At 41.3% G+C, this 23,221-nt stretch overlaps 1 protein-coding gene across 2 annotated transcripts in view; it reads left to right on the plus strand.

The window, feature by feature from the left end:
* The window catches only part of SMARCAD1 (SNF2 related chromatin remodeling ATPase with DExD box 1), a 50,999-nt gene extending 37,053 nt beyond the window's left edge, over positions 1 to 13,946 (plus strand). For both annotated transcript variants that reach the window (XM_083458631.1, XM_083458632.1), the window contains 15 exons: positions 2,406 to 2,608; positions 3,124 to 3,214; positions 4,440 to 4,539; positions 4,972 to 5,031; positions 5,201 to 5,276; positions 6,905 to 7,040; positions 7,344 to 7,481; positions 7,784 to 7,879; positions 8,062 to 8,179; positions 8,320 to 8,441; positions 9,808 to 9,996; positions 11,022 to 11,140; positions 11,758 to 11,940; positions 12,311 to 12,420; positions 13,402 to 13,946. In XM_083458631.1, coding sequence (XP_083314757.1) covers positions 2,406 to 2,608; positions 3,124 to 3,214; positions 4,440 to 4,539; positions 4,972 to 5,031; positions 5,201 to 5,276; positions 6,905 to 7,040; positions 7,344 to 7,481; positions 7,784 to 7,879; positions 8,062 to 8,179; positions 8,320 to 8,441; positions 9,808 to 9,996; positions 11,022 to 11,140; positions 11,758 to 11,940; positions 12,311 to 12,420; positions 13,402 to 13,463 — 1,803 coding nt within the window. In that variant the 3' untranslated portion in view covers positions 13,464 to 13,946. The remainder of the gene's footprint in view (positions 1 to 2,405; positions 2,609 to 3,123; positions 3,215 to 4,439; positions 4,540 to 4,971; positions 5,032 to 5,200; positions 5,277 to 6,904; positions 7,041 to 7,343; positions 7,482 to 7,783; positions 7,880 to 8,061; positions 8,180 to 8,319; positions 8,442 to 9,807; positions 9,997 to 11,021; positions 11,141 to 11,757; positions 11,941 to 12,310; positions 12,421 to 13,401) is intronic.
* The last annotated feature ends 9,275 nt before the right edge of the window (positions 13,947 to 23,221 follow it).

Raw genomic sequence — 23,221 nt, forward strand, 5'->3', positions numbered from 1 at the left:
CATTCAAGGATTTGGGTGTTCTACCACCTCATTCTGTCACAAGTATAGACTACGCCATGCTTTTTTAGTGCAAAGGAAACATTAGAGGAGTTCCTTTTTAGCTCATGGTGATTTTTCAGAATGCTTTGAATGGGCTTTATAAGCAAGCCATGGTTGTGAAGCAATCCTAGCAAAGCAAAATAAAACAAAAATACCTTTTCATTTTACACATTATGCATGAGATTAAGATGCTTTACTGTACTCATTTGCAATAGTGAGCCCGACAAAAGGCTATTATAGCTTTGGGATTAGGAAAATATTAGCTTGTTTTTCATTCTGTTCCTCATATCCTTAAATTACTTCCCTGTTTAAACAAGTATGGAGGGTGGTTCTCTGCTGCTAGAGGCAGTCTTAGAACTGTAGCCAGATCTGTGACAAGTATTGTCCATGTTGATTATCTTGACACTGAAAGGGCCTCCCTCATGCAAGGAGATGCAGGAACATGAAGGCCGTAACTACTCATGTCTGTCTTATGCCACAACAACCCACATTGCAAACTGGTGGCACAGCCTTCAGCAGATCAGAGAGGCCATCTACAAATACTTGGAAGACTTGATTCAAAGACTAGACTTCTTGGATGCAGCCTTGAATAGCATTAACATTTTGTTGCTTCACACTGTTGACTCATATCAAGTTTCTGGTCTACTAAGACCCTTAGATCCTTTTCACATGTACTACTGGCAAACCCAGTTCCCCATATTATATTTGTGCAGCTGGTTCTTCCTGCCTAAGTGTAGAACCATACATTTTCCCCCTATTGAAATTCATTCTGATAGTTTGGGCACAGTCTTCCAATCTGTTAAAGTAATCTTGAATCCTTATTCTGTCTTCTGTGGCTTTAGCTACCCCTCCCAGTTTGGTATCGGCTACAAATTAAATTAGCATCCCCTCAGTTCCTTCAGCCAAATCATTTATATGGACATTGAAGAACAACAGAACCCTGCAGTACTCCACTTGTCACTTTTTTCCAGGATCATGAGGAACCATAAGTGAACTCTTTGGGTTCAATCAGTCAACTAGCTACAAATCCACCTAACAGTTACTTCACCCAGCCCACATTTTACCAGCTTCTCCACAAAAGCAGGATTTTGTCAAAAGCCTCACTGAAATCAAGATACACTAGAAAGAACAGAAGCTGATTTGTTTAAAGTATCTAATGCTATATTTCAAAATATATGAGTAGGTGCAAAAATCATGCCCCGTTATACTTTCAGTAGCACATTAATTCTGTTTCTTTTAATTGAGAGAGATTGTTTTGAAGGCTTTTTTGTGTTTGTGGATAAAGATCCTTCATCTCTCATTTGGAGTTCAGCCAGGCACAATAAATAAAACCATACACACTTTTAAAAAAAGTATAGTACAGCAATTTCAATGTAATCCAGCTTATCTTTAGCTCTGTGTTGCCCTCTGCTGTTGAAACATGGATTTTCAGTTTTCTTACAACGTTCTAAACGTGATCACTAAAAATGATATTGGTGTCGGAAAATTGAGTGGGTTGGAGTCAGGTATGCCATTCCATGAACAGAAGATAACTCTGAAACAATGGATACACCTGCAAGACAAAAAAGAGGGGAAGGAGGCAACTTTTTCTCTTGCAGCCCCTCAACAGCCATACTGTCCTAGAACAGCTTTTTGAGGAGCTGCAGAAATGGAGAAAGAGAAGGACTCCTAGTCCTTCCTCTGATAGAAGTGGCCTGTGGGTGGAACTCTGATATGGAAGGCCTTGTGCTTCTTGATGTGAGATAGCTCACCGTAAAAATGCATGATCAAACTTCTGATTATATACACAATGAGTGGTATTCAACTAAGTTTTACTTGGAGTATACCCATTGAAATTAAGTTACGAGGTCCCCTAATTCAAGTGGTTCTACTCTGAGTAAAACTTAGTTGAATACCACCCATTCATATTTTGTGTGGGCAAGAAAATGGAGATAACATGCTATTCCAGTTTTGGTTTTTTTAATGAAGGCAAAGGCGATCTGACAATCACCCAACCACCACCCTTCTAACCTCAACGTTACCTGTTTTTCCTTTGTCTCAATCTCAAGCATTTTTAAGCTGGCAGCTGAGTTTTCCATCTTCACATTGCCTTTGCCTGCTCAGAAGGAACTCATTCTATTCTGGAACAAAATATCGAAGTAATAAAAATGTGTTTACCGATAAGTAAATCTTCATAAGCTTTTAGATGTATGCCTACCATTGCAATTTTAATTAATGAATATCATAGTATTTTGGAAGAATAATTGAGTAATCTGGGGCACCAAACAACACCACCAAACAGGCTCAGTTTGATTTTGCTGTCTTTATGATTGAGTAATGCCTTGCTCTCTGCACTCCCCACTCCCCCCCCCCATGATCTCTCACAGTTCACAAAAATGTGCAAGACCAATGGGTTGTCAGAAGATATTATATGGAACTGCAAAATATTACTAAGAGAGAGAGCTGTCGTGTTACAGCTAATGAACAAATGTGAAGAGATCTCAAATAAACTGACCAAACAAGTGACGAGGATCACTGGAGATAGCGGAAGCGGATGGAACATTGATCAGCCTTCCATTCTGAATTCAAGGTTGGTAGGATTGCTCTTAAGTGAATGTTACATAAGTACCATAAAAGAAAGGTGTATGTAATAGTTGCTAGAAGCTTGGGTTCCAAATGCTCGAAATCTAGATGAGGAGACTGGTTTTGAAAAATGGCCAGCATCCATGGTGCCCTATCCATATGAAGCAAAACCACTACCCTCATTCTCTCTCCTTGTGAAAATTGCATGTTTTGGAATAGCTAGTCCAGAGGTCCCCAACCTTTTGGCAAGTACCTTTGGAAATCAAAACTGTCATGAGCACCACTAAATAGCTATTTCACAGAAAAAGAAAACTAGTGATGCTTAGAACCCCCTCCCTAACGGGCAGAACACACATTCACATCCCAAATGAAAGACAGAAAAAAAAGGCAAGCCACCCAAATAACATAAAAGCTCCAAATACCTTATATTAAAAAGTCCTGTACTACATTTCTGGTAAACATCAGGTCATTAGATTTGAGTTTCCATGAGTGTTAATGGTGCATTTTCTTCTTTATTATCAGCATGGAGCTGAAGCCTTATCAGAAGATTGGTTTAAATTGGCTAGCACTTTTGCACAAGCATTCGCTAAATGGCATATTAGCTGATGAAATGGTAAGTTGATATTATTATCACTTCAACTAGTGATTACATTATAACTGCATGGCCAGTGTTAGCAAATTATCTGAGGCTGGTCTAACTAGGAAGACTGCGATCTAATAGAATAGGCAATGGTAAGGTTTGCTTCTGCTGCTCGGTAGCGAAGTGTTTAGTAGGAGAGACTAGCTTGTGGCCTGTTACACAGTTTTCCAATAGTTTTAATAGCTGAGCCGTTACAAATGAATCAGGATGTGTTGATAGTAGCAATCATACATGCACATGGTTGGGCATCGGAAAGAAAGATCCTCATGCTGTTCTAGAAGGAAAGTGAGGAAAGAAATTCTTTGCTGCCCCAAAATGATTTTTAAGTTTTAATTGTCTCTTGGGCAGGGGGATGTTCAGTGGGTGGTAATACTGTTATGTGCTGCTAGCAAGAAGGGAGTGAGTGATTTTAACGTTTCTGAGACTTGCCAGGGGTTACAGGCTATGTCCATTCCCCTCCCTCCTTGAGTCCTTGTGACAGGTGGAGCCTTCCTCCAATGATCAACTACTTCCCTTGAGCTTGAAGTCATGGTTGCTTTAGCTGAGATTCCTGCATTGCAGGAGGTTGGACTAGATGACCCTTGGGATTCCTTGCAACTCTACAGTTCTGTGATTCTATGAAGCATAGTCCCAGGTCTGAGCCAGAGAACCTTGAGTGGCAGAGATAGACATTGGGGGAATGGCTCAAATGGTACCTTGTGCTTTACCAGGAGGAACAGGGGTCTCCATAGGACTCCTCAAGTTAGATCCCAGGAGAATACTGGGCAACCTTTGCCTCACTGGCTAGTGATATTCCATTCCTAAGAGGAAGGCCTGTGAAGGGACAAGGTTGGTTGCTGGGGGTTGGACTAGATTACCCTCGTGGGCTCTTCCAGCTCTACAATTCTATTATTCTAAGGTCAAGGTGTGTATACTAATTGTACCTGCTTATGTACTCAAACCACTTGCTGGCTCCTATGTGATGGATAATGTGGGGACCAGAGGTTTTGACCTGCCTCAGTCAGCCAAACCTGGTTACGCGGTTCTTAAAGAGTAGGGTTTAACAACACAATATTTTTTGAATACAAACCTCCGTTTTCCAGTTTTAAAACCCAAAACTAGCTTGATAAATATTATGGGCTAACATTTCATTGTTTAACTTTATCAGTACTGTAAAGGCAATAGTATTTTATTTTAAATTATCTCAACTTTTACACAGGGTTTAGGAAAAACCATTCAAGCAATTGCATTTCTGGCATATCTTTACGAAGTGGGTGATGTAGGTCCACATTTGATTGTAGTGCCTGCGTCAACAATAGGTAAGTGAGGAATTTATTTTCTTTTTTTTTAAGGCTCCAATTATAAACAGGCTTTGCGGGATTAAAAATCAATAGCAGTTTACTTCAAGTAAACATGTATACTATATATTGCATTACCATATCTATGTGTATATATTACTTTTTCTTCAAGGAAGCTCAGGGCAGCACACAATAGTGCTTCCCCAACTAAACTCTCAATTAGATATGTTGGGATGAGAGATAACGACACTGGATGAGTTTCAGAGCTTAGTGGGGTTTTGAACTGAGGTGTTCTTCAATGAAGTCCACTCTTTTGGCTGTACAACAGCGATTGTAATCCACACAGTTTTCTTGACTTGTAGTTTAGTAAAAACAAAACTGGGACTAAAATTAATCTGTATGTACACATAGCATACGTCTGTAATTATTTAATTCATTTCTTAAAAAAAACAGATAACTGGATAAGAGAAGTGAACCTGTGGTGTCCTGAACTCCAAGTTTTATTTTATTACGGTAAGAAATTATATTAAAATAAAACATTTGTAGCTAAAATGCAGACAGTACGACTTTTTACATGTGGGTATCAAAACTCCCTAAGCAACATTGTGAATTGCAGAGAAGTTTGAGGCTTTATAAAGCCATTCTCTAGAATTGGGGAAAAATGAAGTCTATTTCTGTCTAGGCTCGCAAGAAGACAGGAGGCATCTCAGAATGGATATCCATAATAAAGTTGCAGATTTCAATGTCATTGTGACAACGTAAGTACAAGGACTGTGTGAAATTTAGCCACTTGCTGTTTCCTAATCAGGCACTTCTTTCAGACTATACCACATGCTGTTCAATTTAAATCTGCTAAGTCAGTCCCAAACATACCTATGCAGAAACCAGGCTGGGGCTGTACAGATGGGAATAAGCTTGATTCTCATTGCCTAGGATCACATGGAACATGCTTTTTTACTCCAGTGGTATCCCCACAGGCACCCCTTCCCCTTCTTCTGTACAGGCAGCTTTCCACTTGCACAGGGATTGTGCTCCTGGCTGCCACACAGATCAGCGGGACACATGTAAGTCCACCCTGTTCCGCCCCTTTGCAGCACCGAAAACAGGGTGGGTGCTGATTGCATGCAAGTGGGTTGGTGCCTGTATAACAAAATGTTTATTGTTCACTCCTTTGGGAAAAAGAAAAAGAAACGTTACATTGGGGGAAATTGTTACAGCGAAAAGACCTCTGTTCTCATGGCACTCTGTGCTCCAACCCCTCCCCACTCACAGGGGTCCCAGAGGGGCTTACATTGTGTGTTACTTGGCTATGTACAGAGCATGCAGAGATCGTATTTCCCTCCAGGAGTACGTGCTATACAATAAATTGTTGCTCATAATGTTGGGTATTTTCTAAGACTGAGTAAAAAAGTCATTATAGGATTTGGCATTGGGGGAAACCAGGAAGATGGTATTTTGGCAACATCAGTCTTTTTAACCACATTGTATATAGTAAGTGCATGCAGAGGTGTTGTCTGTAATAGTTGACAATTCATATACAACAATTAATTGCTGGGTTTAGACTTTCCTCATTTGATCCTAATTTCAGAGTCGTGTGCAGACTATTGAGTGTTACTATAAAACAGTCTTGGCACTCAATACACAATTTACCACTTGGGAGTATCCTTCTATGTGTAGGAAATGAGCTCTGTTCATGTCATGGAAATACTGTTCTACATTTGCATGAGAAGTGAAATGAAAACTGAGGATATTCTTGAAAGCAGTGCTGTAGCACTGTGCAAACTCACTTGCCCAAATGTTTGCTGAATAGTACCAGCAGTTACTTTCCTTCTGCTCACGTTTCCTTGGATCTAACACAGGGTTAAGTTGCTGTTGCCTCTAGATTCGGTGGAGGGCATTACGGTGAAAAAACCCAACCCTATGTTATCACAGCAGTGTCTCCTGGCCTTTCTGGATGTCAGAATATACTGTATTTGTAGTTCAATTTTTCCCTTCTGTGTTAAATCAACATGCATTGGGGGAGGGATGGGAACAATCATGCTAGCTCTGTTCCCAGCCACCCTCCATGAATTGGAAGAATAATTTCTGAAGCAAGACTCCTGCACTACTAATGAAGGCCTCTTCCATTATTTAGAAGCCTACCATATTGTCGGACACATGCACAAGTAGGAAAGGTCCCCTGCTGAAGAAGTCCCCCCCCCCAAATTCGTGGAGGGCGATGGGGGCAGATTTGACACACTAGTCTTTGCTTCCCCTCTCCTCATGTGTTGTTTTTACACAGAAGTAGAACACCTGAATGAGGGTGTGTGTGTGTGTGTGTGTGTGTGTGTTTGAGAGAGAGAGAGAATATCTAGAGATATATGCTCATAGTTCATTCTCTTGATAGGTATAACTGTGCAATTAGCAGTCCAGAAGACCGCAGTCTGTTTCGTCGGATGAAAATTAATTATGCAATCTTTGATGAAGGTCACATGTTAAAAAACATGGGTTCTGTTCGCTATCAACACCTGATGACAATTAATGTAAGATTTTGATGCTCTTTACTACTCTTGGTACTTTCTAGTAAATGTTGCCTTAGGTTTTCAAGTGGTGTTGTGTCAGTAAAATTGTGTTAAAATGAGTTGCATCCTGATTTTTTGCTTTACAAAATTAAGCTGTAACTCTAGGCACACCTATCCTGGGTTTATAAGGGTAATGATAAACTGCAGTTAGTTTGAGACTATTTGATTGCTCAACAGTAAAATCATTCTCCCGTTGAAATGTCATTTTGAATAGATGATCTCATTTTATATCTGCTAATGGCTTTCATTTATTTATGAAAATAGGCAAAAAACCGTTTGCTGTTAACAGGGACGCCAGTGCAAAATAACCTTTTAGAACTTATGTCGCTCTTGAATTTTGTCATGCCACGGATGTTCAGTAGTAGCACCAGTGAAATTCGGAGGATGTTCTCTTCTAAAGCAGTAAGTATATTTGAAAAACATTTTTATGATTTTCATGTACATTTTTCACAATGAGCGCTGTCTTTATAACTTATCCTTGCAGACCACCTAAAAAGTCATTATGTAGTCTTCATGCATACCACCACATAATACCCCTGTTTTGTGCTAGTGGAGCTATAATAAATGCTTTAGAAATCACAACTATTCACTACAAAACATTCACATTCAGAACATTCCTTTTTATTAAATGGTAAAACTCTTTCTCAGCATAAAACTTGATTGCATCCACTGTATGCAATTCAGCATATGTTTTTCCTCTCTAGAAAGCAACCGAGGAACACAGTATATATGAAAAAGAGAGAATTGCACATGCCAAGCAGATAATAAAACCATTCATCCTGAGAAGAGTAAAAGATGAGGTATGTTTGGTGGTTTGTTTTTGTTATTTTTAGCCTATACTGGTTGCTTTAGACTAACTTAAATCACCTGAACACAGGTTTCTTTGAACAGGAACAGCCTCCAGCGCAGTATGTGCTGGTTCTAAGTCTAAGTTCAAACGCTTGGTAGCCAAATAATTCAAAACGTTGTTTTATCCCACCAGGTCCTCAAACAGCTGCCTCCCAAAAAAGATATTGTTGAACAGTGTGAAATGTCTGAGAAACAGGAAAAGCTATACCAAGATCTGTTCAGCTGCTTAAAGAAATCAATTGACAGTCATGGTGCGTTGGTGTTTACATCTTCCTCTGTTACTTTTATCATATATGGAGCAGAAATACTGAACTTTTCTATTGTTGTGGGTATATTAATAGAAAATATCCACTGGACATATACATATATATCATTTGTTTTCTAACCCTAGAAAAGAATTCAGAAATGGGCAATGTCATGATGCAGCTAAGAAAAATGGCCAATCATCCTCTTCTTCACCGTCAGTATTTTACAGCAGAGAAACTTAAAGTGATGTCAAAACTTATGCTCAAGGTAAAGTGTTGGATTTGAATAATCCAGTAGGCTCTTGGTGCATTTTAATTTGGTTATTAACAAATTGGTATTTGCACCAAATAGTTATTGTTCAACTATGTGTCCTGCATTTAATAAATTATATCATTTAATGTATCAAACTATCAATAGAGAATAGAGAAAGCTTCCTTAGGAAAGCATTGCTGGAATTCTAAACGTGTCACAGATTGAGGGATGAAACAAGACAAAGGGTCCAGAGTTCTGTGATCTGGCCACACTAGAGGAAACAGATGGGAAACTTTAAAAATAATTTATCTCTGTATATGAAATTGAATATGTACCAAAAACATGAAAAGCACAAGTAATATTTAGATGTCAATATTTAGATGTCAAAATGCAACCAAATAAAAACCAGTAAGGCCAAACCCTTTCTCTCCCCCTCCCCCAAGTTACAAGACTAAATAATTTTGTAGCACCTTAAAAACTAACAAATTTATTGAGCATAAACTTCGATGGACAATAGCCTCCTTCCCCAGATACAAGAAGTTCTAAACTGTGTGTGTGTGTGTGTAATTAAGGAAGTAAGTATAACATTAAACAGTCCAAAGAACAATAACACTTTGTATGTGTTCACTTTCTCTCCCTTTCTCTTCCCACTCACACCCCAGCAAATATCTCATAAGGACCATTCTTCACTTGAGCAGGTGGATAAGGGAGGAGTGGGGCAGTGCACTGTCCCCCTTTTTCTCCTGTGCCACCACTTCATCGTAGAATAGTTTTTTCTGACCTTTGTTGTAAACTCACATCCTGCTGTTTGGATTATGATTGCTCTTGGGAAGCATGGTTTTCAAGGCATGTGTGGTATACATAGCTAACAAGGCAGGATTTGGCCTTGCCATTTCTTGGTTGCATCACATTTGTACAGAAGTTGACATTCCAATCCAATCCCTATTCTGCCAGGTCTGAGAAATAATTATTCAACAGCTAATTGTATTCATATGAACCACACTGTAGGTAGTTTTATAACTCTGTGTATACAAATGTCACTATATTTTCTCCAGCTCTAGGATTAGTCCCGATTTTCTACTGAAAAGACAATCATAAACATTTTTACCTTCTGTATAGGCACAACACACATGTTCCCCCCCTCCTCCCCCCAAAAAACCCTATATTATCTGAGAGATGAGTGGGACAGGGAGGTGATTGTTGCCTATTGTCAGGCTTATTCTTTTTGTTCTAACATGTTATGACTATTGAATGTATCTAAAATTTTCTAACAGCACTTACACTCAAAAATCCATCAGTAAACTTAGAAAAGAAAGCCTGAAGAAATATTGGTAGTTCCTAAATAGCTTGCTTCATTTTGATTTATGATTATTTGTTTTAGGAGCCTACACACTGTGAAGCAAACCCTGACCTTATATTTGAAGATATGTCTGTGATGACAGATTATGAATTGCATTTGCTTTGTAAACAGTATGCAAATATTAATGACTTCAAGCTTGAAATGGATCTAATTTTGGATTCGGGAAAATTTAGAACACTAGAGCGCATTTTGTCTGAATTCAAAGAAAAGGTTTGTTCTAAAAGTATATTTTGGACATCCTAGAACATACATCTTACACATAAATGTGCTGATATCAGTTGTGCTGTGTTTTAATGTCACTAAATCCTGTAGAAAGCTGTTTGAGTGTTAGGCTTGGATGTCAGAAGACTTACCTCAAATTCCCGGCAATATGAGGATGGATGGGAGCCAGAAATAACCCTAGTCAGAGTTCAGAAGTCAGCAGATTCCTTCCCCTCCACCTCCCCACCAACACCTTGGCTTGTAATTAACCCTGATTAAAGTTCTTGCCTGCTCCCCAAATTACCCTTTGCTGGTATCTGCATAGGATGGCCTTCTCCAACCTGGTGCCCACTAGATGTCATGGAACTTTTAACTCGCATTATCCCTGACGATTGACCATGCTGACTGGGGCTGTTGGGGGTTGTAGGCCAAAACATCTGGAGGACCCCAGGTGGGGGAAGCCAGCAGGGACTCAGGTTTTCATCCTTCACCCTAAATTGGCACTCCATTGTCCTTGAAGAGTAGGAAGCATACCTATGTAACAAAAATGGACTCAGATATTGTTCAGATATTTGTTGAATTTGTTGGCTGTTGAGTACTCAGTCAAACAAGAAATATAAAGGCTTGTTTTTAAAACACTTGAACTTTCCCGTCTTGATATCTAAAATACACATTGAACTGCTGAAACGTGGTACTTCAGATCACAACATATTGTTGTGCTATGTAAGCCAAGGTAAAGTAATTGAATCCTGGGGCATTTTCTCTCTATTCCCGTGTTTCATTGCGAATATACTGGTTGCTCCAAGTACAGTCTTGCCTATGGCTTCAAATCATTACTCAGCACTTGTAAGTTTGCAGCCCGTAAAAAGGCCAGCATGCTGTTTATCTCCTGATTGTTCCATAGTGTTGAAGAGAATTTGAATCTTACACAAGGTGGCTTTTGTTCAAGTGCCAGAACTCTGCGGATACGTATAAAACAAACTTTCAGGTGCATGCATGGGTTTTCTCTTAAATACTGCTCTTCCTTCCTTTAGGGTGACAGAGTTGTCCTGTTCAGCCAATTTACTATGATGCTAGACATCCTAGAGGTTCTTCTGAAACATAAGCAGCACCGATACCTGAGGCTGGATGGAAAGACACAAATTTCAGACAGGTAGGTGAAACTTCCACAAGAACACAAGGAAGCATTATCAGGTCCAACTAATAGTCATTTCTGCCTCTATTCGAGCTTGACTCTGGGAGGTACTGGGAATTAGAGGAGATCTATAAAACAGCTCAAGTTAATGAAAAACTCTTGAAGCAAGATGGTTAAAATTTCTTCCCTTCATATAATGCATAGAATGAAAGGAACTGGAAATAATTGCTATAAAGCCTAAAACAAAGATAATAATTACACAGTGCACAGTTGATTGAGCTAACTGTAGACATGCTGTCTGGAAATCATAATATAAATGACTAATGAGCGCCGAAGCATGGAGCCTATACCCCAACTAGCAATTGACAGAGCAATGTTTATTCAGAATGAAGTCCCACTGTGTTCCAGCAGAGTTCACACTCGGGTTAGTGTACATGGAATTGCAGTCTGAATGTCTGAACTGATTCCATCGAAACGTATTGCGCGAAAGAAATATCCATAGGGTATGATCTAAAATGGTTTGCTTGTGAACATGCTTGACTTGAGCATACCTATGTGTGTCAGCTCAAATAGTTGAAGGCAAAACAACAATAGGCTTGTATACTGAAAACTGCTTTGCTTTCTCTTTTTGGTAGGATACATCTGATAGACGAGTTCAATTCAGATATGGGTATATTTATCTTTTTGCTCTCCACAAAAGCCGGTGGTCTAGGGATTAATCTGACCTCAGCCAATGTGGTCATCCTCCATGACATTGACTGTAATCCTTACAATGACAAGCAGGCGGAAGACCGATGCCATAGAGTAGGACAAACTAGGTAAGTTTTTAGTTTATGAGGAGAAGCTTTAGTTGTAAACAAAATAAATTATCCACGATAAACTGCATCAAGTATTCTAAATCTTTAGAAGAGATTTTTTTGTGTCTAGAGGTGTAAGCAAGCTGGTATAACTGGTATAGTGTTGGATAAAACTTGAATTCATTTCCCATTGATTTTATATTGGAATATTATTTTTTCACAGAGGTGTATGTGATGAGACACTTACAGTCTTCATTAAAAATAATTAACATGCAAGCACTGTTGTTTTCTGTAGAACTGCTGGAAATTTAAATGGAAATGAAACACTGATGACAAAATCGGGATTTACAGAATTGTATGAACAAACATGTTCTTTTTATTTTATTTTAAGAGAAGTGAAAGTGATACGGCTCATAAGTAAAGGGACTATAGAGGAATCCATGCTGAGAATTAGTCAGCAGAAATTAAAGCTGGAACAAGACATGACAGCAGCAGATGCAGGTAAGCTCTTGCAGCACCATTTTGAATATGCTAAGTAGAAGCAGCTCTGGGCCCCAAACTGTGAGAGAGTTCAAAGAAATACAATATTTAGGTTCATTGTGCCAGGAGACCAGTGGGGAAGAGAAATGAATAATTTATGGGCAGTTGAAGTTGTGACTTTTTGGGTTAAGATGTTAAAAAGTAATGCAAGAAAGCAGAATGTGCAGTTAAAGCAATATTTAATTTCACCAATTTGTCAACACATTGCAGCGCTAACAGCTGGTGCAATGGCAGATTCATCACAGTACTTTAAATATAATGTATGTTGGAAAAGGTCTCTTATATTTCTCATGTTCAGACATACTTCTAAAACACTGTTTTGGAATAAGAATTCTAAAGGACAAGAATTTAATGGGGAAGGAATTTAATGGGAAAACAAGTAGCGTATTGCTGTTTGGACAAACTTGCGAATTCAGTTCCAACGCAACACATTCCTTGCACCTTATTTCCAGAGTAGAAATCTCTTGTTGATTAATGGATATCTGAAGCTTTTCCAAAGGCAGGAGCCTGGGTAGTGTGCTCAGTGTAGCATTTTGAATACTAGCCCACTGCTTTCTTAAGCATTTATATCACTTTTTTACATCTAGCTGGATGCTAGATGCTTGCAGGCCTGATATTTTACTGTGCCACCTACCATATTGGATCACAGCTTGTGCAAGCATAGTATCAGGCTCAGCACAACAGTACAAAACCTAGAGACTTGCATGGTTTGTGTCTCTAGTTTTGCAAGTACATATCCAAGCTACTCTTTACATCATTAGTCCTTAGTCATAATGTAACACCCAAATTGATTTGAGGTCACTTGGACCCCCCACCTTAAGAAGTTGCAGAAGGGGATGGATTATTATTGCTTGCAGGTTTTTTAGCTGTGTAGAACGCTGATTATTTGCATGAAATGCTTCTTCACAAATACACCTCTGATGCATTCTTTTTATTCTGCAGGAGAAGAAGGGGCCATTCCAGCAGATATAGCAACGCTATTAAAAGCATCATTAGGTCTCTAATAATAATATAAAGAAAAGTGTTGTAGATATCTTTTTAATTTGAGGGGGGAAATTAAAATGTGGTGCTTCAAGAATTTCTTGTTATTAAAAACATTTGTATGGACATTTATAACTTTTTGTAATTTCCTTGTATTACTCATGGTATAGTTTCTTTTCCTCCCCACTCTGCTACTCCGAAGCAAAAAGTAGAGTTGCCACAAAAATGTAGTGCATAAAATGCCACATAAGCTATCTTACCAAGGCAATTTTAAAATGGGATCCTAGTTTGAACTGAACTGCTAATGCTTAAAATTGTTCCATATTTTTGTAATTATTTCTACCTCCAAATATATATATAGAACCTGTCTATTTCACTGGATGTGTGGGGTTTTTTTTACATGTGCCTTATTTGAAATGCCCATATTGTTTGTCTCTCTGCTTGTTTTTATTTGAAGTACTGTAATGTTTTGTATCAAATTGTTCACAAAATAAAAATTGAACCTTCGCTGATGGTGTTTTGGTAAACGGTTTTTTGAAACCCAGAAGGGGTTTCATTTCAGCTGGGAACATAATGTCATCATAAGTTTACGTTCTTCAAATATACTTTTTATTAAATATGGGAGAGTTGTTTTGAGGTTTTCTGGGCAAGGAATTGGGCAAAGAATTCCAACTGCAGTTGGTTTTAGAAAGTAGTGGACAACAGATCTGTTCTCCAGAAACTTTGAAACTAGTGAATCACATTTTGTTTTGATGTCTTGTACAGATTAGTTTGGCTATAGGTTATATAATAACATTTACTGACTTTCTTACAGCTTTTATTGTTTATACATAGTTATATTGTGGATAAAAACTTTCTTGAATTTTGTTGGGAATAAACAAGATTATGATAATTGTGAAGTGCTTAAAATGTTAGGTTGCTTACAAAATACATAAAAAGGGCAGGTTATACCCAGTGGGTTTGCAAGCTAATCTAAATATATGTTGTTACCATTCTCCTATGTTTTCATTGCATGGATATGTCTCTTCCCAATCTCTTCCTCCTTCCACAGCCCCAATATCTCAGTCACTATTTATTTTCTTTATTTATGATATGTATTATCCTACCTTCAGAACCGTATGAGATCTGCATAAGTCCACAAGGCAGCTTACACATAAAACAGTTACAGATAGGTAGCCGTGTTGGTCTGCCATAGTCAAAATAAAAAATTCCTTCCAGTAGCACCTTAAAGACCAACTAAGTTAGTTCTTGGTATGAGCTTTCGTGTGCATGCACACGAAATTCTGAATAAGTGTGCATGCACACGAAAGCTCATACCAAGAACTAACTTAGTTGGTCTTAAAGGTGCTACTGGAAGGAATTTTTTTATTTTGACATAAAACAGTGTTAGGAATATGACCGATAACTAACTGAACTCCCTATGACACATACCCACCAACAGGAGAAAAATAAGTTGCACAATCAACTCACAAAACTTGTCAGCATGTCAAAACTTGGATAGCAAATATGCTGCCCTTCAGATTTTATTGGACTGTGGCTCCAGCCAACATGGGCAGTGATCAGAAATTATGGAAGTTGTAGTACAATAAGGCAATAAGTTTTCTGCCCTTGTTGTAAGCCAACATATTGGAGGAGTGGGAGGAGGCAAATTCTGTATAGGAAAGCCTTTTAATTTTTATTATGTTTTTATATATGGTATGTTGGAGGCTGTCCAGAATGGCTGGGGCAACCAAGTCAAATAATGAAATTATTATTATCCCCCAAACTCTTGAAAACAAAATTGTGTCTCCCAACCTTTGGACTGATGTTTGAAAAGGCCCTGATCAATTTCACCAGCCACAATGGGCAGGGTTCAAGAGGGCACAACTCCACAAGCCCCTTGTCCACAGCATTGGGCCTCATAGACTAAAATTGACCCCACAGAGTTAAGGAAGACATAGCAATCGGCACCTCTGCTTGAATTGGAACCATATTGGTAGCGCATAAATTGCTCTGAAGTCAAGCAACTTAATCCTGAAAATGATGAAGCAAATTATCTCAGCAGGCTTCTGTTGGCTCCAGAGGCACATCTCCACCAACAGGTGAGACCAGATTCCAGTTGACCTGCAAAAGCATTGCTGGCCATGAAAAAAAATTATTCGCTGCCCTTATTGATGCTGTAAACAGTGCTTGTTGGGTGCTTGGAAGCAAGTTCTACCCCACCAGTGCTCTGGCTGTCATCCATCTTGTTTCATCACACAGAATTCACTAGAATACCAGAGGGCATTGCGGACTCTACAGCACTGGAGAAGGTCACTCAAGAGCGATTGTGTCAATAGTCCTTCAGAACTCACCATTCCACAGTGAGATGAGAGCCTCAACTGGATCACCTCCTCTTTCTACTGGAAAGTCTCCCAGAGCATCCAGCGATCCATCGTCAAGTCTCTGAGCGCAGGCCATCTTAATTGGTCCCCCACTCTTGCAGAAGGAACAGTTTATGAGGAGCGAACCATCTGCAAAAGGCATCCCAGTGAAGTCCCCCAGGACGCTTCTGGCTGTGTACAAAAACACAATATATAAATGAATGAGCTGTCAATTATTGTCTTTCAGGTCACAAACTGAGCCCAGAAATTTTTTATTTTTTCTTCCTGGAATTTGCTTGTATATGGCTGACCAATGCTGGTCTCACTGAATGAGAGGAACCAGGCTCTAGATTAGGAAGGAAGATCCTCCTTAATTCTCCAGTGCAGTGTAACCCTTGCCCTTGATTCTCATGGCCATACACACGCAGGAATATCTCCACATATTCCCCTGCCAAACAAATGATTGGTAAAATGACCCTGGGGCAGGGGGGGAGAGGCCTGACTTCAAAAATTCTACAAGATGCTCATTGCAAAATGCTACAAAGTGTGGCCGGCTTCATTTCTCCCAGAAGGTGGCAGCATTGGAAGTAAAGTGAAGGAGGTCAGTGGGAAGAAAGTGGAATTAATTTGCAAAAAGAAAGGGAGATGGTCAGGAGTGTAATCAAAAACATCTAGGAGGTACCAGTGTGTAGACCATGATCATAGGAAGATGACTGAGGGCAGCCACCACTTACACCGATCTTCACCAGCCAGGTGCCTTCCAGATATTTGGGGCTCTGACTACCATGGCCATGCTGGCTGGTGCTGATTGATGCTGTAGTTAGTAGTCCAAACCATCTGAAAGACACCAGCTTCCTTTAGTCTCCTGCCTTTGATCCTTGGGGGGTGGAGCAACACCTGCAGGTTTTGCCTTTGAACATTAGGCTAGTTTTACACACACTTCTCCTTTCTCCGTCCAGGCAAGCAAGAGGGATGGCTAGAGCTCAACGAAACATCAATTGGCAAAAACGCCCCAGGTGGGTGCAAAGCAGACCTGCTGAGAGGTGTGGCCTGGGGAAGGGGTGTATGGCTGAAGAAGTCTAGCCTGGAGTCTCGGGGGTCAGACAGAGAAGACTGGAGGGCCACATTTGCCGCCGTCCCGCCAGAAGTAGTCTTTCCAGAACTGCTATATGCCTTATATGTATTTTTTGTCTCTGATCACCTCTCACTCTGAATGCTGCTTCCAGCCTGACCTATATTAGAACTCAATTACTAGCATATCCTCTCCCTACCCCAGTCTTTACCTTCCCGCCTCCTTTCTCCCTCTTTCGCATTCCTTTAGCACCGCTGCGATCTTTCCCCTTCAGTGTCCCACTTTCCCGGCTTTCCCCTCCCTTTCAGCATGCTCATCATTTTGATCCTCCTGACGTGAGTTGCTGTGCCCCCCACTCCCCTTTTGTCCGCGTTAAAGCCGTTTTAATAAGGTGGGCAGAGGTTAAGCCAGCAGAGGTCACGTCCATGTTAAAGCACTCACGTGGGCCCCAAAGCCTCATTCACTAATGGTGCAATCTCAGCAGAGTAGAGAATAGGGAGGGGGGGACTGTTAGGTTAAGTGTGTGTTTTCCACCTCCCTAGTGTGCAGAAATAATGCTTCATTGCCCTCCTCTTTACCTTCCCCTGCTTGCAAAGACAGGCTCTGGCAGATTGAACGGGCAAGACCAAAAGTGGGTCCAGATGTCAAGAAGGCGGTTTCTGCATCTGCTGCAGAGAGAAGTGAGGGGCAGATGGGACTCGTCAGCCTGGGAAAGTAGCCCATCTAAGGGGATGGAAAACTCAACCTGATGCTCCGCTGCCTTGCAGAACCGCTGCAGGAGAAGAAAGGGCAAAGGACTAAACACTACACAAATCCAGAGTGGAGTCCCTAAGATGGTTTGATGGCGCCTTGTATGCCTCCTTCCGGCAACTCCTGCAGCCAAGCTGGTGCCAACCATATTGCTCTGCTTTCCTTTAGACCACCTTGGTGAGGCTGAGAGGGGGAGTTTTGTCAACTGGGCAGCACAGGCCCTCCACACACCCGGCCCATGCTTGTCCTGAGGAGGTCACTTCACTGCTGCTAAGGCAGCTGTTTGTCTTCAGCCCTGGAGGTGCATCTCCACCCCCATCTCCCTTATGAACCACCCCATAGATCCTGTGATCATCATCTGTGGCCCTTCTTCGTGTGCCGCCTCCATGCGAAGTCCCGGAGGAGCGTGGGAACAAAACCAGAAAAGGCATTTTCTGCAGTGGCTCCCTGCTTGTGGAATGTTCTCCCTACAGAGTCTCACCTGGTGCCTTTATTACATAACTTTAGACATCAGGCCTTGGGCTGATTCAACAATCTATGGCCTTTGAAACTGTTGGGAGGTGGTATTATTTTTGTTTGCAACTAGATTATGTATAGGGACGCGGGTGGCACTGTGGGTTAAACCACAGAGCCTAGGGATTGCCGATCAGAAGGTTGGCGGTTCGAATCCCCATGATGGGGTGAGCTCCCGTTGCTCATTCCCTGCTCCTGCCAACCTAGCAGTTCAAAAGCACGAAGTGCAAGTAGATAAATAGGTACAGCTCTGGCGGGAAGGTAAACAGTGTTTCCGTGCGCCGCTCTGGTTCGCCAGAAGCAGCTTAGTCATGCTGGCCACATGACCCAGAAGCTGTACGCCGGCTCCCTCGGCCAATAAAGCCGCAACCCCAGAGTCGGTCACGACTGGACCTAATGGCCAGGGGTCGCTTTACCTTTTTAGGTTATGTATATTTGTGCCTTTCTGTTGCAAACAGCTCTGTGATCCTTGGATGAAGGGCAGTATAGAGATTTAATAAATAGCAATAACCTCTGTCTCCAGATCCTAACTGCTGTGGCATTGGCAGGGTCTCGTATGTTCCAGGTTGGGGCCCTGAAATCTGAGGGTCTGGGATGCTCCTGACCTGGCAACCCTAAACTCACATGTGCTATCAATTCTTACTCGGAAGCAATGGGTGGGATAGCCATTCAGGTAAGTAGGACACTCGTGGTGTCAAGAACATTTCACCCCACCCTCAGCACTGCATCATTGTGCATTGGTTGGGCATGGCCGTCAGCCACGAGCAGCTGTTCACATTCAGAGGCTCTGTGATCAGGACAGTGTAGCCTTGGGCTTTTAAAGTGAGTTTATTTGTTGTAGTTTCTTAAAGTGAAACTAGTGCTTGAGCCTTCTCTGTTTTATAGTGTCTTCTGCAGGCAAAGCAGATGCTCTGCCACTGAACTTCAGCGGTCCCAAAGCATTGGAAGGCACCAAGTAGGGGGAGGCTGCTTCATAATCCGCACCCATCAATGCAACAGCACTCCTGGTACATGTTTTCTTCACCACTAACTCATAAATGCTTATTTCAAGGCAAAATGGAGCCAGCAGAAGCGCTGTAGAGGTGGCAGGCTGTCGTGAGGAAAGGGCAAGGAGGGTTGCAAGGAAAACAGTTAGTTAGTTATTTACCTGGGCGTCAGATGATGAGTCTCTTAAGATTTGCCTGCTTCTCACTATGGCAGAATGAATTATCATCACGCAGAAATTGCCACTCTCTGCAACTTTGCCTTTGGGCATATCAAACACACTTGGCAGCCCTTCTGTATCTCCTAAGAAAGACTGTTAAGTAGTGGCTTTTTTTAGGATCCCACAATAGCAAGGGAAAAGATATGCAGCCCCCTGGATCCGTTTTTAAAAATAAGAGTTATTGGGAACAAAGTGTCATGGGCCAGGAGTCGGCTTCACCTGCCGAGCAGCAGCCTGAAGGAGCAGAAGGCAGAGTGACTCTACCTGCTGCTGATCAGCCTTCTTGCTCCTGATGTGAACCAGCTGGCTCCAGCTTTCTTAAGGAAGGTTTCCAGCCTCAGTCAGTTGCTGGAAACGACATTCGTTGTTCCTGGCCAGACTTTGCTGCTTCTTGCTTCTCGTGACCTTGGACCCTCGGCTTTCTTGACCCCCGGATCGTCTGACTACGTGAACTGAGATACACCTGACCTTAGGACTGGGCTAAAGCTTGCATGCGGACTCTGCCTCCAGGCAAGTACCCCCTGAGACTCGGCTGGTTGGCTGGCCGCACAGGACTGTGACATAAAGTCTATGAGGAACTCATTTCCCATTCTCTTCTATAGTTTTTCAAGCTACATACAAGCTGAGAGCTATGAATAGAAAACACTTGAGAGAGTACAGCTCTCTCCCAGCTCCTTGGTTGGGGCCCACATTGCTTCTTCCAAGGAAGATGTTGCAAGCATTTTCATTTCTCTTTGCTTGCCTGCCCAAAGGCATGTCCTTTATATCATTCTTTGTCTGGTTCTCTCTTGTTGAATCCCACTGGGTTTCGAAGGGACATTTCCCATGTTCCCTTCCTTTCATTTTCAGGTTGTTCTCAGGTACAGAGTGGGCCTTTGGGATGGCACCATTTTAAGAGCTGCAATGTGTGAATGCTAAACATTATCACCAAAGGCCACTTGATTGCAAAGGCAAATTCCAGTTGGAAACTTGAAAGAAGTTTCTCAGCTGTCATAAATCTGTCGAATGGGATGGAGAACATTTGCAGAATGAGGGCCACATTCTCTTCTGGGGGCTGCGTTGCCAAAGAAAATGGTGGAGTCAGAGAAAATGTGAGCGGAGCAATGGATGCAGCTCTTATCTTTGTATAATCCAGCCATGCAAATCATACCCTCCAACATTTCTCTGAGGAAAATATGAACGTCCTAAGGAAAAGTAGTAGATAGGTAGCCGTGTTGGTCTGCCATAGTCAAAATAAAAATAAAAAAAATAAAAAAGGTGCTACTGGAAGGAATTTTTTTATTTTGACTAAGGAAAAGTGCAATGTTTCAGGATCAAATCAGAAACTGAGACTGCTTCTGTAAATCTGGGACTGTCCCTGGAAAGTAGGGACACTTGGAGGGTCTGTGCAAATGTCAGAGGTTTTTACACACACACACACACACCTCCCTCCCTCCCTCCCTCCATTCAGGCAAACAAAAGACATTATCGCAGTTCCTTCAGCTTTTGCAGTGAGGGTTGTGGACTGGTGAACATGGCCATGGTCTTCTAAATCTAACCAGACAAGCATCAAGGAACACCAGAAAAATTCTTCAGGGCATTGAACTAGACACCAAAATGGAAGGGTGAGTAATTTAAAGCAATTTAAAGAACAACAAAAGAACCTGTTCCCCAAAACATCACTTTAATGAGATTCTTATTAATAACAGGGGGTTCAAAAAAGATGCAAGATGACAGCCAGCCTCTTCCTTAGGCTGTGGAGAAAAGCTGGACAGGGCTGATTCAGCCAATTCTCCTCCTTTCTCCACAGCCAAGGGTAGGCCTTTTGGTGGAAATGTCACCTTTAATTGCATTTTCCGCTCTTGCAAATTAGTTCCTACAAACCATGTTTGTTTATGCTGCAGCCATCATTAGGAACAAACAATCCCTAATTGTCAGAGCACCCAAAGGGCTGCTTTTTCACAAAATTTCAGGCAATTAAAAGGTCATCCATACTTGGAAAGGAGAAAAGAAAAAAAAACTAGTTTATTAGGGTTGCCATATTTCAAATAGTTTTTGAGATTTTTTTGGCAAAATCGCCAAAAAAAGAAGCCGGTTTTGAGCTATTTTTATGGGAAAAGACACTGCTGATGACATGAGCTGCCATAGGTCTGGATTATCCTGAACATTTTGCTGATTCCTGCCTGAACACTGCTGCCAAATGCAGTATTCTGGATGTGTCTGGGAAATTCCGGACGTATGGCAACCCTAAGTTTATTTTTATGTAGCATATATATTTAAAGGTCTTGTAAAAAGGTCTTGCTCCCACTCATTTGGAGGACAGAACTCCATGATAACCTCTTTGACTGCATTCACACGCAATTGCTCTGCATCCAGTGCCCTTCCAATGTTTATTTAGAAGGGGGTGTACTCACAACATTAACCACAATCCACATCTATCCTACTTTTAACTACTATGATCTGATGATCAGCTTTGATCTGAATTTTAAAAAGGTAAACCTAGCTGTGTCTTAAGACGCTTTGATTTTTAGCACAATTTTGTTTTAACATGTAATTAGCTGGGGTGTTAGGAGATTAAGATTGCTGGAAGAAATATCAACAACCTCAGATATGCAGATGACACAACCTTGATGGCAGAAAGTGAGGAGGAATTAAAGAACCTTTTAATGAGGGTAAAAGAGGAGAGCGCAAAATACACGGTCTGAAGCTCAACATAAAAAAAACACGAAGATCATGGCCACTGGTCCCATCACCTCCTGGCAAATAGAAGGGGAAGAAGTGAGAGATTTTACTTTCTTTGGCTCCATGATCACTGCAGATGGTGACAGCAGTCACAAAAACGCCTGCTTCTTGGGAGAAAAGCAATGACAAACCTAGACAGCACCTTAAGACAGAAGGAAGTGGGACTCATCAACCTGGGAAGGTAGTCCATCTAGGAGAATGAAAACCTGATCCTAAACCTTCACTGCCTTGTGGGATATCTCAGAGAGAAGAAAAGGCTAAGGAGTAAACCCTACACAAATTCAGAGTGGAGTTGCTAAGACAGTTGGCTGGTGCCTCATACTCCTCCTCAGTGCTACTAATTCAGCGGCTTGACTTCACCCCCATAGGCACACTCCATTGTCTGTCTTGGCAGATGGATGCCAATATGTAATTAGCTATCCTTGTAGGGTAACCACTTGCACATCACCCCAAAAGGGGACAACAGGAGACGTGGATTTGCATAAAATGGGGACTTGCCAATTAATGTGCTTTGATGCACGTTCAGAAATAGTTACTCTAAATAGAAATGCAATGCATGTGACTATAGTGGGGAAAACTGTGGCCAGATCATCTGTATGCCTTCTCAGTCTGCTATGCAGGTGCTGTTGATGGGCAACCTCAAAGCTTCTGTTTTCTATACCCCTTCATATTTTTAAATTGGGCCTGGATCACACCAGTGGAGGGTGGTCCATAAGGGTGAATGGCACATTGCCCAACTCACTCTGCTGACAGCCCCAATCTGTTTTCCTTCCACGACAAAAGCAGCCTACAGGATGGTGTTGTCTGTCAGCTTCCTCCTGTTTCAGTGCTGCCCTCATAGATCTTAGCAGGCCAGGTGTATGGGGACAAAATAAGAATAAGTTGGTTCTGCTTCTCTTTGGCTCTGGCTGCGCCTATTGTTGGTCCCAGTTGGCACTGGCAATCACTGGATTGAGCAGCCTTTCAAATAGAGGATTGTCTTCTGTAAAGCAAGGCACTTGTTCACTCAATACCACATTTATCTTTTCACTGCTAAAGCTCAGATGATTTCATATGCTAGTATTAACATGCAGAAATGCATGTTAGTGATGTTGCTAAGCTTGTAATCGCTTGATTTGACATGTGACCTGTCAGCTTGTAATGCCGCGCTACATTGCTGCCGGGGTTCAGCGAGGTCAA

This window comes from Podarcis liolepis (genome assembly GCF_965112155.1).
Source record: "Podarcis liolepis genome assembly, chromosome: 9".
Lineage (NCBI taxonomy): Eukaryota > Metazoa > Chordata > Lepidosauria > Squamata > Lacertidae > Podarcis > Podarcis liolepis.